At 44.4% G+C, this 13,785-nt stretch overlaps 1 protein-coding gene across 1 annotated transcript in view; it reads right to left on the reverse strand.

Annotated features, from left to right (window-relative positions):
* Positions 1–8,215, reverse strand: part of LOC115401593 (uncharacterized) — a 21,459-nt gene extending 13,244 nt beyond the window's left edge. The window contains exons 1-6 of the mRNA XM_030109866.1: positions 8,153–8,215; positions 6,550–7,868; positions 2,610–6,090; positions 2,152–2,331; positions 1,099–1,140; positions 180–298 (exon numbers count right to left, since the gene is read on the reverse strand). Coding sequence (XP_029965726.1) covers positions 180–298; positions 1,099–1,140; positions 2,152–2,331; positions 2,610–6,090; positions 6,550–7,868; positions 8,153–8,200 — 5,189 coding nt within the window. The 5' untranslated portion in view covers positions 8,201–8,215. The remainder of the gene's footprint in view (positions 1–179; positions 299–1,098; positions 1,141–2,151; positions 2,332–2,609; positions 6,091–6,549; positions 7,869–8,152) is intronic.
* Positions 8,216–13,785: the final 5,570 nt, after the last annotated feature.

Consider the following 13,785-nt stretch of genomic DNA (forward strand, 5'->3'; position numbering starts at 1 on the left):
GCAAATTGCTATGTGCATTCATAACGTATGAGCCTCTCGGCTCTGACTTTATTTAATTAAAGCTCCGAAGAGCCTTAAACGGCAACACGGGCATCCTAAAACCACTTGGCACTAATTAGAACAACACTCCGCTTCGCAATTTTCTTCCCGCCGTCTGAAAGTTGAACGCAGATGCTTACCACCCTCGAACAACCTTCACGGATATGAGAGGTGAGAGCTGCAGAGACGTAGCATCTGCCAGATCCCCGTGAATCTCGTACGCCTGGCCGCCGAACTGAGCTTTCTCGAACACCACCATCTGCGTGGAGACAAGAGGGGCAGGGTCACGAAAATCAAGCCATTAGCTGTGAAGCGGCAAAATGGCAGAACGCATCACTCATTAAGCCTGTTACATTAAACCAGGACACGCCGCGAGCCGAGAGCAGCCTAATAGCACGACACTTCTCTCTGCCTCCCTTTCATGCTACAGTAAAAGCACACCGGTGTTTATTTCCACCTGTGACTCAATATCTTGAACTTCTTGCGTGTACACTTAATATACTGCGCCACTTAATAACAAAACTTACATCTCCAGCTTTCAGTGCAACAGGAAATTGAAATGTGAGTCACAAAGTAACGAAGAATTAATAATCTACCTTTAACTTTGTGCTAAAACCTTTGCACAAACACTTTAAAAAGGTGCTCAAATGCTCAAATCTTTTCATGCTGTTCATTCGTTTTTGTTTTATTTATGCCAGTCGTGACAGCACTGCGAAAGCAGGAGGCAGACCCACTTCATAAAAACCGATGTGTGGGCAAGAGACTGAAAACAATGAGCACCAGGGGGAATTTCTGGCTTTCTTACAACAACTAATAATGAAGTTTTACAATAATGAGGAACCACAAATTTCGCTCTGTGTTGGCAGCGCTGAATTGCGTGATTGTAATAGCACCCAGCTGAAGATTTGCATGAGACTGCTTCTTTTCACTACTTTGTTTACCCCCAAGAAGACCATATGAAAAGCAGATGTTTCCAGAGAACAGAGAGCTGTCTGTCCACATTCCCTCACTCCATCTTGTTTCTATTCTGTGTGGGCAAAGAGACTGTGTCTACTGTACCTTTCCAGGACGCTTGTGACATCCTCGTTTGACTGCTGGTGCCTGGAATGCACAAAGACCCGATTAAGATTGAGAGAAAAAAAACAGAAGAACATCTGAAAAATGCCGAACAACCTGAGCTGCGTTCATGCCACAAATATCTGATGAATATCCCGTTTCATATTTCCTACCTGCTCCCACACAGAGAGGTCAATGCTCTGATTTCAAATCAAACACAACTCTGAATGTCAGCATTGTTAAAAGTACGATATGCATATTTTGGAAGCTTTGAATCGAAGTAAATAAAAACCTGTGAATAACAGACATCAAGTCAAAATTGATAAGTCAGTTAAGTTCATTCAAGCGAGAAAGCTGAAACTCTGGAATCACTAATGTTCTTTATTCTTAGTTTTCTATGATGCAAACAGAAACACTTCAGTATTTGAGCTGGAATCAGCCAGTAAAACGTCCCTGAACCTGATCCTTTGGCGAGCGGGCTGTTCCTGGTTAACTATTTTCCAAAATGATCATGTGCACAAGCTGAATGTACATTAAAAATGCTGCGTTATGCAACAGAGAATTCAGCAATCTGCACAAACAATTATACTTCTGTGGTTTTCACCGCTCAAAAAAACATTATATAAGCTCCAGTGGTGCTATTGATTCAAGGAAATTCACTCCAGCTAAATTATAAAGTTACTTTTCAGAAGATGTCCTCATGAATAAACTGAGAATTACTAAAAGACTGCATACATGTAACATGAGACATTAACATAACATAGCAAAGAGTATTAAGTTGCAGCTGGGTCAAAAATATAGTTTCTGAGACATTTCTATACCAGGAGGAGGGAAGTAAATCGTACTTTCCATAAAAAACCATATGTGGTGGAGCTCTTAGGGAAAATAAGGACAAAAATAGCCTTGGCTTGATTTGCCAGAGCACAGGCAGGCAGGCGTGGCTTTCCAGAAAGAGTAAGCTCAACTCAAGTGCTTTTAAGCAGCACACAGCCGATGTGATGCAAAACTTCAATATATCTTTTCATAATATTGTTATACTTTATGTGGCAAACTCACATTATTCCTATGTTTCCTTGTTGGCTGAGCCGGAGGCTGCTGGAGCTCAGGGACTGCAGAGGGCTTGGTTGGAGGAATCCCAGGGAAACGTGGAGCTACTTTGTCAGGAAGTGCAGGACCTGGTTTCACAGCCACGTCTGCTCCAGCTCCAGACGCTGGAGTTGTCATTTTTCCAGTCGGCTGGTAAAAAAAAAAAAACAGAAACGAATAAAGCCAGCATTAAAACAGCTTCTCCATGGAGCTACACTGGTGAATGTGACTCAGTAAAAATACAGTAAATAAAGCTGATTTTCTCCTGTTGAAACAGTTTAGAATTTTCCTGCACTGTTTTCCAACTTTGCTTTGCATTAGCTTCATTGTGGTTGCAAGATGTAGTATACTGGTTACTGAGTTGCTCCATTATGACAAAAAAACCACGACATTCACATCATTTTTTATGTGACGATATCAAAACTAACCTCCGGTTTGACTTGATCCTGTCCTCGTGCGCTCTGCACTGGTTTCGCTGGATCTTGTGGGAGGTACTTCTGTAAATAGTCAGGCAGCTTCAAATCGTTAAAGGAAGGAAGTGGAGGGCCTGAGTCAGTGACCACAACCTCTGCAGACTGGGCTTCCTCTCCACTCTGTTTGGCCGGCATGGGTTTGAATGGAGCTGTGCTGGTCGGGCTGGAGGGGGGCGCTTTTGAGAAGGGTGGGGGGCTGACCTGAGGGGATTCACTGGGAGACGCGTTCCCGGAGCCGATGCCCTCTGACAGTGCTTGAACACCATTCCTCTTCCCTCTGAAGCTGGAGGAGGTGAGACTGCTGAGGACACAGCTTCCCTCCAGGCGAGACTTCACTTTGATTTGATCATCTGCCTCGTCCTTGAAAACCTCTTCACCGCTGGCGGTTGTCTTATCCCTGAGACGAGACTGAGTGTCCATACTGCCGAGCAGCAAGCACCGGTCTGCTATACTGGCCCTTGCAGGCTTAATGGAGGATTTTGTCTCCGTGGTTTGGAGCTTAGATAGAAGAGTCTGGCTCGTGTCTATGCCGAACTGAGCCTTCTTCCTTAAGCCGATTGTAAACTCCTCGGGATCAAACAGCTTCTCGAAACGGTCCTCTCTGATGGCCGGCATCGCAAATGGGGGCTGAGCCGGTCCGAGGGGGTTGTGTTTGCGCGGCGGAAGGGAAAACGGGGCACAGAGATTCTTGATTCGCGCAATGAAATCGTCATCGTCCAGATCGGGGGTGTCCAAAAGATTGCTCTCGCTTCCTGAAGAGGTTAGTTTTTGCTCTTGGACTTTAAGTTTCTGTTTGGGGAAGTCGACGTCCAGCCAGCTCGAGGGGGCGTCTTGCCATTTTGAAGAATCGTCCATGGCCAGTCCCCGTGGCAGATGGAGTTTCTTCATGGATGAACGCTGGGTGGAGTCTGGGCTCGGCTTCTTATCCTCCGGGGATGTGGGAGCTTTTGGAGTCTGACTCGGCTTGTTAATGATTGGTTCCTCTTTGACCGTCCAGACTTGTGAATTTGTAGAAACAGCCCCATTAGCAATAGGTGTAAGTTTATTTCCTGTGTCCTCAGCTGACTTGTTTCCCTCCTGTAACGTGGGGCTGGAAGCCGGGGCATCAGGTGGCTTTCGTGTGTCTTTGACTGTAGAGGCACTACTTAAACTCTCTTTATTTTTTGATTCCCCAGGCTGTGGCTGGATAGGAGTTAGTTTTGCTACATCTCCAGGGACTTTGACTCCTGAGGGCGTTGACTTTACGGCTGCACTTTTCCCGTCATCGTTTCCTCTTCCCTCTGTGCTTACAGATTCAGAGACAGAAAGGGGAGAACCTTCCTTGACAGAATATTCAGATTTTTCCTTATTAGACGCATTACTCTGTCCAGGTTTTAGTTCCGGAGTGCTATTCCCGACTTTTACAGTCACTTTCTCAACTGCTGTAGCTGCTTTGGTAATGGGCTTCATGCTGGAGAACTCAGCGTCATTAGATCCATGTGCACATGAGTCATCAAGTGAATTCTGTGTTTTTTCCACAGATACAGATTCCGGCTGTGGTTTTGGTCCAATCACTGGCCGCTCTGTTTGTGTTCCAGGCCCCTCTGCAGACTGTTTCTTCAGCTCGGGGGGCACATTTGTAGTTGTTTTTATCTTCCAAGGCTCTTTATCATTCTTGCTGCCACTCATGGCCTCGTTACTCTTCACGACACCAGAGACCGAAGCTTTCTCTGTGTGTGTATTGAACACGCCATCCATGTGTTGTGTTTTAACAAGCGGCTTTGATGATTCCTGAGGCTTTTCGGATGTGCGAGAGGCCAGCTCTGGTTGGTTGGCCTCAGGTTTTGTTATGTCTTCACCTGGCTGCATTTCCTTGTTTTTTTCAGCGTTTCTCCTTTCATCATCCCTCACAAAGCTCCCCACTTTCCCTGAGATACCAAGTCCACTCTCCAAAACCTTGCCTTTCCAGGTATTTTCAGCTGACGGCAGGAACTTGTGTGTTATTTCTTTGTCTGTGCCGGCGGTCTGATTTGTTTTTACACTTCCCAACTTCTCTGATTCCTCCACACGTTCAGCCTCGGCCTGAATTTCTGTGCCTTTGTTTTGAGGCTGCTGTGCTTGCTGGGTTTCTTTTTTACCTGGCTTCCTTCCTTTTCCTTCGCTATTTGATTCCAGTTGCATTGACAATTCTTTATCCAATTTGGGACTTTCGATGCGAGAGTCCTGCTTCACTGCAGGGGACTTGTCAATAGCCGGTACGGCGGGCGGGGAGGAGGCTGAAGTTTCTCTGTTATTCTCACCGCCGTTTTTTTCCTCCTGTGTGAATGCAAGGCTGTGTCTCCCTGCTTTTTCCTCCTTTTGGGGTAAAATAACGGTACCCTCGTCAATAGGCTTCTTTGTCTCGCTGCTACAAGCAGCAGTATCGGGTTCGTCTCTATTGACAGACAGTTCAGGTAATCCCTCCTGTCTGTCTGCCGGCTTGTCAATATTCTTCTGTTCGAATGAAGCATCCGCATTTTTCTTCTGTTTGTCTGGCACCTCAGATTCCTTGTTAAATGTTTTCTGTTTAGTATCGCTCGGTGGCTGTTTGCTCGATGCATTTTCCTGGGCTTCTTGAGATGGTAATAAGTCTGTCTCTGTGGGATGTTTGGAGGCAGAGACAGCCTCCTCTGTGATATCCACCTGTTCCTGTTTCGCGGCCGTGACCTCCGGCTTATTTGTCAAGAACTCTGGTTTGTTTTGATTAGTCGGGCTGATAGGACTGGTTGGTTCTTTGCTTTTCCTTCTTTTAGAGCGGGAGCCTGTTCTGCTGGGACCTTTAAGGTGTGGGCTAAGCTGTGCTGAATCACTCTGCTCCTCAGCTGCAGCATTTGTTTTATCACTTTCTGATGCCATTGTTTCCTTTCCTTTGAATTCTGTCACTTGGGCCTTAGAAGTGCAAACATCTACCCCTCCAGTGGTGCCATCTTGTCCCGCTTTTAAATTTGTCTCTGAGACTTCTTTTGTCTGTGCCTGCTGGTTAGTATCCAGTTCACCCTGAATGTCCAGTTTTTTTGTCGTCGACGTAGCATCTTTCACAGATGGAGTGGGTTGCTGAGAGATTCCTGTCAGGCCTGGAACCTGAGGCAGCGTTACTTTGGCCCCTGACACAGATTGCTCACCAAATTTCTTTGCTCGCTCCTTGATTGTCAATGGTTTCTCCCTTGCAGGCGATGCAGAACCGGATCTGGCCATGCCGTAACGTTCGGCCGAGCTTGACCTCTGATCTGACGCGGCAAATTCTGCTTTCAGCCTTTCAGTTGCTGTTGGGTTTGGAGAGACATCGGCGCTCCTCAGGGCTCGGAAGGTCGGCCTCTGGTCGCCCGCCAGTCGATGCTGCTCAAAGACGTTGATTCTATCTGCAAGCCGCCCAACAACAGGCTTTGGATCATCAGCGGCTTTCTTTGGGGCCTGTACACTGTGCACAACAAAAGGTAAACATTTGAAATTCATTGTGATGCAGTTGTGTGAAGCAATACAGCCTGAAAAACGACATTATCACTCATTCATTTGACATGTACGCTAATCAGTAACAACACTCCTCTCCTCTTCACTGGGATTGAAACTGAAAGACAATTTCTGAAGCAGAGCAGTGAACTTTGTGTTGTGACTCAACACCATTGTTAAATGGTGGTTACACCTGTTTTTTCCACCCAGTTGCGGTCAACATATGTTCTGCTTTGACAACAATGTCACCCTAAACAAAAGCAACAGGTTGGGGGGTAAAATTAGACACATTCATTTAATTGAACATTCAACACTAATCCTTGTACAAATATTAGTTAGGGAGCTAATTCTGCCTGTCACCCTGCACTTGAGCTGAATGTCGTGTGAAATGTGAATCATTGTTTAAGCAAACATTTCAAAGTTAACTTACCTTCCATCAGCCTCTGCTTTGCCTGTATCCTGGAGGTTCCCACCGGAAGCTGGTTTTGGCTTGAAAGGTACATGTTTTGGGAAAATCTTCACTTCACTCCGAGAAACTTTCATACTCCTGCGTTTGGACTCCGGCGTCTCGGTCTTCCTCTCCACTTTGTAAAAACTGTCCTCGTCCATTTCTGCCAAACTGTCCACCGCACATGCCTGAGAGGCAGCAGGTTCTGAGTTTGATTCCTGGAAGTTGTCCAACTCTTTGACCGCGTCGGGGCAGGAAGTCTGACTTTTCCCTCCCCCAGGTGAGGCCTGAGAGGTGGAGCTGAGCTTGGGGGAGGAGTCTGCCGACTCCACGCACACGTGAGCATCTGAACCTTTGCCCTCGGACCCGGTCAGTGGAGTGGTGCTCTCTGCTGCCGGTTGAGTACTTGGAAGTGATTTCTCCTGGGGGCCGTTTCCTCCATCCCCCTGAGAGTTCTTCCTGGCTCTCCTTCTGCTTGCATTTTTACGTCCCATGCTGGTGGTGTCTGTTTGATCTTTGTCAGAGCCGCTCTCTGACTGCGAGTCTTTGTTTGCCTTCAGTGACGCCCCCTCCGGAGCACTGTGATGACACTGTGGCTCAACGGCAGGCCTCACATTTGTCCTTGCCTCCTCTGAATCAACACCTGATGATGATTTTAACTTGGGGAGGACGTGTAGGCTTTTAGTGAATGTGGTGCGGAAAACTTCCTGCTCGGCGTTCTGGTCTTGCCCACAGTGAATCACGCTGGTCTCCTCCAGGTACACATGGAGCCTCTTTCCTGTCTGGGCCTGCGCTCGTCTCCGGGCCTGAGACTGGGTGCGGGCCTGGTCAAAGTTCCGTACCACTCCCTGTTTGCCAGGCGCAGAGAGATGTGTCAGATGAGTGGCATTCTCCTCAGGAATCCCGGTCGTTGAAGCACCGCTCCGTTTCTCCTCCCTCCTCTCGCCCTGCCCTTTTCTCTGCTCCCTGCAAACCGCAAGCTCCTCCTTTTCTGGACCTCCTGGCTCTGTCTCAGCGCTGCTCACAACAGAGCCGTCTCTGTGGGCAGACTGCGTGGCGTCCTCCTCTTCGCGGGGGAAAATGTCCCTGAAGAGAGGCTTTGGTCTGGGATTCTCGTCCTCCCACTGTTGTTCTCCTGTCTGGGCGTTCACATACTCCTCGCCGTCCTCTTCCCCCTCTGACTCAGAAGTTGAGAAAGCATTTTCAGAAGAGGTCTTTGGGCCCGTTCCCCTCCATGGGGAGAACCAACTGCCAATTCGACCCAAGACTCCGGTGCTTGGCTGTTCTTTCGGGCTCTCAGACTAGATCGGAGCAGAGAAAAAAAACATTTAAAAAATCAGTTTCCACATGTGTTAAAAAGCATGCATGTTTTGTGAAAATGCACAAAATTTACATAAATTCACAATGTCGCACTTAGTAATGCCAATATAACAGTCTATGAACAAAGGGAGGGAGTGCAGGCTTGGCATCCAGTATAAGTAAGGATGATTTGTTCATAGACTTTTTTTCCTGTTTTTTTTAGTAAGGCCATGCATCTCTCAGCATAGCAAGCACATGCAGAGGTGCTTATAACCTGTAAGCTTACCGTGGAAAATACCATATCATTCAGACTCTTTATGTAGGAGGTGAACATGATTTTGGTTTAGAGCAAAAACTCCTACAGAGCATAAAACAAACACAAAATCATTCCACCAGGGACACAATATAAGCAAAGGGCAGAAAATTGTCTTAATTATGAGAAAGATCCACATATAACTCTAACTTACTGCAGCGGCTGGAATAAGATCCACTCACCCTTAAATTCACCCAGAAGACAACTTTTCTTCCCTCTTCACATGTAAACAGTCCTTAATTTGTGCAGTTAGAAATCCTCCTCTAAGATAAAGTTTTAAGTGATGAGCATGCTGAGTTGAGTTCTCCTCGCCTCCAGTAAAGCATCCACCACTGTGTGAGCGCGTCAGTCGATTTGAGACAGGAGTTTTTTGAGAAGTTCAGCCCCTGCAGCGGAGCGCGCAAAACCGGAGCTGGAATGATGCCTTCAAGGACCGCTCGTAAACTCCCCACCTTTAAATCACCACGAGGCTGCTGCTCGCTTTGCCAAACTTAGAAGCGTTTTTTGTGGTCGATAACCAACTTTTCATTTCAGATTTTGTTATCATTGTATCAGAAGTTTAACATTTAACATCAAAACCTGGAAATCAATTAATGCTTTGTTATAGTAGAATAAACTATAATACAAAAGATGACATATTATTGTTAGTTTTTTTCACATGTTTGTTTTAAAATGAGTGTGTTTCTTCTTTAAATCTGACAGCTGAAAATGTACAATAAAGTTACAATATGTTCCCGTTTAATAACTTGATTAAATTCAGTATTTGAAGTTGATCTTACTCATTAAGCCGCAGGGAGGATAGCTTCTTTTGTTCAGCTGGGATTACGCTGTTTTCTTTTGACTGTTCATACTCAGATGGAGAAAGGCGGTTTTTCTTTTCTTTTTCTTTTGGAACAAGTTGTAACTTGCATTATTCATTTGCAAAGTATGACTGACACTGTCCAAAAGAACATACTGTTGTACAATGAATTTGTCACACATCACAACGTTTTTTTTTCTTTTCTTTTAATCCAAAAAGGTCTGGTAAATCACTGGATTAGTTACAGTTGATTTGAGTTAAAGTCAAATAGGCTAAGTGGTACGTGTGAATTTCTCCAGACCACAATGAAGTAAAAGCTACACTTTAATTTCTTCTTCACACTCTGCTCTTCGGGTGTGTTTTTTAATATTATGAGGTGCTGTGAGTCACATTTAAAACTGTTTTAGCACTTCAGAGCTGCTATTATGTAACAATAAACTGAATGTGGCAACAGAAAAAAAAAAACAACCCAAATACTGATGGCCTCTCTTTTATTGGCTGATGTTTTTACTTGCCTAAGACTGAAGTTAATACTGAAGGCCAGCATCCAGAACATTGCTGCACTGACCACAGAGAAGAAGATGTGCATACACTGTTAAAGTTAAGAAGAAAAAAACCCCACTTCCTTGCAATTACTTTCCTTTGTGAGTCATGTTAGTTTTACCCTATGATGTGTTGTTGCAACAAAAACCTACAAACAACACAGAAATAATATGCAAACAGCTCAGAACATTAGCTGAGATTAAAAATGCCTTCGGCAAATGTTGACACAGAACAATGATGAACAAAGTGCAACCCAACTGTGAAAATATGTAAATGTGGGGAGAGGTTTGAGCAGATTTTCAATGTCACCTGTTTCATAACAGGTGAAAGATCTGAAAGTGCTACTTAAATTGAGAAAAGGTGCTCAGAGAGGCAGATAATCCAGCTCAGCATTTCACCCAAACACTTTCAATTAGCCCAGTTACTGTTGCTTCTCTTTGTGCAAAGTCATACCCTGACGCGAGGAACAGCTCGAAGGGGAAAGTTCCCACTTTTTTATGCAGCATGTGAAGGCAGCAGGGGGCAGTGCCCAAACTAAGTTTTCCAGGGGAAATGACGCACCGGCTCTCTCACGCTTCAATTCAGTTTTTGCTCTAAATCTGCTCCTCTTGTGTCATGTAGCTGTTCCACTCAGTTTTTCCATGTTGTGTAGAAAGACAATTTAACCCTCGAACTGCAATGAAAATGCCATAACTGGACTAAAACAAACCAAACAGCTGCAGCGTGTCGCACCGCGTTTTCCAATGAAGACGCACGTTTGTCACCGAGCAATTACCTGAACTACCCACCCTGCCTGCGGGCCATGGGAGTGGTAATCACGGTTTAACTCAATAATGCGCAGCAAGTTTGCTTTGAGGAGCTTTAATGCTCTATTTAGGCTTTTTTTTTCTTCCCATAATGATATGCGCCATGCTGTCACTGAACCCCAGCCATCATGTCAAAGGTGAAGCGACGCACCATGTCTGGTATTTGTGTCAATGACTCTCTGACTGTAGCTTTTTGTTTTTGTTTTGTTTTTTGATAAAAACAATCTATACCTGAAAAAACAAATCAACAGACCCTATTTAATTTCTTCACAAACGCCTCAACATGTATAAAGAGCGACATCTTACCATGATTACAGTGTTTGTCTTTCTTGTTTTATAGTGCAGCGGTCAAAATGCAGAATACCATGAAGAGAGGACAGTCCGCGCGCGCAAAAAAAAAAAAGAAGAAGAAAAAAAAAAGATATTCACTGCTGTCGAAAATCAGAAGAATATCAAAGCTCCAGACTTGCGTTGCTCCATTTAGATGTCATTGTGAACCTTTGAAGTGGAGGTGCTATTTCTTTTTTTTTTTCTTCTCAGAGCCAGGAGGGAAGAGACAGGCTGCAGGTGGAATCTGCCCCGGCCAGGTGTGACACCCTGAGGCTCCCAGCTCCCTCTCATGGCTGTCAGCTCTGACTCCAATGCTCAGCAGCAAGGGCACTGCAGACTGTACTTTTATCTAGAAAACTCATGCACTGCCAACCACAGGTCATTTGCATAGAGAATTGTGTTTTTATTTGGGTGGAATCCATTGAAGTAATTAGAGGCGAACCCTCAAGTTTTTATGAAATAAATGAAAACACCATGGTAGCTTCATGGCAATCCTGCAGACCATCTTTTTTTATTTTATTTTAAATGCTTACAGGTTACACTTCAAGCGCTTTACAGTAAGAACACTGTGTGCTCAATGTACCTTATTCTCGATATCAGCGAACACATTCCTCCTTGGTGTTTGTCCCTTTCACATGATTTAATAATGAGGTACAGAAGCCGAAACCGCTCTCATTGTCTATCCTATCAAACATTTACACCTTTCCTTTGACAATTTCTTCTTTTACTACAGGTATAACACATACAGCACATCAGCATCTCTTCTCATGTATAGACTTCACTTTAAAATTGGGATATCATGCATATAATAATAAAAACAATAATAATAATATTAATAATAATAATAATAATAATAATGATGATGATGATGATGAAGCAAGAAGTTGAGCTATAACTGTGGCAATGTGTGTTTGGAAGCACTTAGAAAAGGGTGTGCTCTAGAGTGAAAACCAAAGGGAGTGGAGGGCGAGTTTTACTGGTTTGGTGCTGATTGAATAAATAGCAAATAAAAAAAAAATTACAAGCATTTCAGTTGCTCTGGGAAAAAAACAAGTACAATTCAAGGACTCCTCTTTTTCTGTGGGTTTGATGAAACTGACATGGATTCCACAGCTTAGCTCGGGAGCTTTTAATTATCAACGTAAAGGCACAAAAAAGGCCTGCCATGGCGTGCAGCTCCATGAGTAAACAGGTGCTTTGTTGCCCGTGAGTGGGATGGGAGAAAGAAACGCTCGCTCCCTCAGTGCATCCATCCAGACTGGCCTTGTCTGAAGAGAGAGGATTCGTCAGACCGCTGGGCCCACTTTGAACATTACAATCAGAATACAGAGAAGGAGAAGGCTATTGAGTCCATCTCTGAGCGGTTATTATTAGTCTCAGGAACATGTTTCTTCTTTCAAGCCTCATGATCCCTCCGTCCGTGGATTTTCTATTTGAGTTCATAAATGTCATGATTGAGGATGAGAAATCCAAGTCTGTTGGTCAGAGGCATCTCCAGTCTGGAAGGTGAGAGCTTTCAGCTTGTAAATACATTATGTCTCTTTAACGTCCACCAAGACCCAAAACCTTGTAAGTGTCAGTGTTGCTGCAGCTCCTCTTCCTCCTGCCCTCCCCTTCCAGTCATTCCTCCAACTGTGGCTCTTTAGTTCAACAGTCATGGCAACCCAACAAATGGCAACAGCAGCACCAAGGGAGACTGAAAAAAAATACAGCTTTGCATAATTGAGATGACTCTGTTGCCCCCTCCTCTGGCTGTGGAGGCTCAATGCACCTCTGGACGTCAAGTTCTGTTCAGGCGAAGATCTAACACGTTTAGACAGGGGCCACAAATTGCTGTGGAATCTAATCCTACTATTTTGAAGAACTTTAGCAGAGATATTTCGCATCCATTTGAGTAAAGTGGCAATAGTCAGTAACATGCTCAGGTATTGACAAAAGCCATTAAGAGAGGCAGAGTTATTCAGACATACAGATAGGTAGAAATGAAAAACTGCAAATCATTCATTTAGAATTCTGCAAAAGTATTGGAAAATTGTTATCATTGTATATTTATGAATGCTATTAGGATTCCACCACGAACTGTGCATAATTTTAATTAAAAAAGTGGGAGTGTCAGAGAAGATTAGGATTCTTTATATAATTAGTCTGTTATTTCTATTCTTAGTCTCCTGCGCTCATGTGTGACTCTTGAACGCAAGCTGATGTCTGTTTAGCAGTGGCGGGGTCACCGTCTGTCTCCACCAGCGACTCCCAGACATACCAATTGCAAATAACATAAGGCTGTTGTCTCGCATTTTCTGTGAAAGACTAATGATTGCACTTGCTGAAGTAAACAACGTGTACAAAAACAGGCACATATACCAAAGCTCAGTCTTGGCAAATTTTGATAAATAGATCATGAGCAAGCTGTCTGATTGTCTAGTTTCTTTTTAATTAAACATGTGTGCATCTGATCTCAAATATACTGGTGTGAAAGCAGGCATGACTGTAAAAACCGCAGCACACGCTCTGATGCGCGGCTGGAAAGCATCGTCTGTGGACACAGTTTGTTGAGAAACTGATGAATGCCAATTTGGGCTGTAAAACAGTGCAGACAGTCCCAAAACTCCGGTTGTTTTCTTTGGACCAAAGCTCTCTCACAATTGACTCAAACGAGGAGACCTAAATGAAAAAATGGAAAAAAGATCAGTGATCAATAATAAGACTTTATTTCTTGCAGGGAGCTGAGGAGCGAGGTCAAAGACATCTGGTTTGTTATCACTGCACACAATAAAAACACATTTCTGATGGTATGGGGAATGATTCACAACCTGTGATATACGCAGCTTTATCAATTCTGAAAAATATATGAAGAACAGACATTTCTCTTTGAGAAAGAGTTGTATATTCCTCAAAGTAACGCTGAACTACATACTGCATACGTCACAACGGCCTGCTTTCATAATCCTGGCACAATCCTGGCAGAGAAGCAAAACCACTCCAAGAGCGTGTCCGACGGTCCGATGGATGCTCATCTGTGGAGGACGGGGTGGAGAGCTGTGTCAGAAGCTGCACCCAGATCAACAAGCAGAAGGAAGGATGGAAATCCAGAGTCAGCTTCAATCTGGAGGTCGCTGGAGACTTTGATG

This window comes from Salarias fasciatus, chromosome 15 (genome assembly GCF_902148845.1).
Source record: "Salarias fasciatus chromosome 15, fSalaFa1.1, whole genome shotgun sequence".
NCBI lineage: Eukaryota > Metazoa > Chordata > Actinopteri > Blenniiformes > Blenniidae > Salarias > Salarias fasciatus.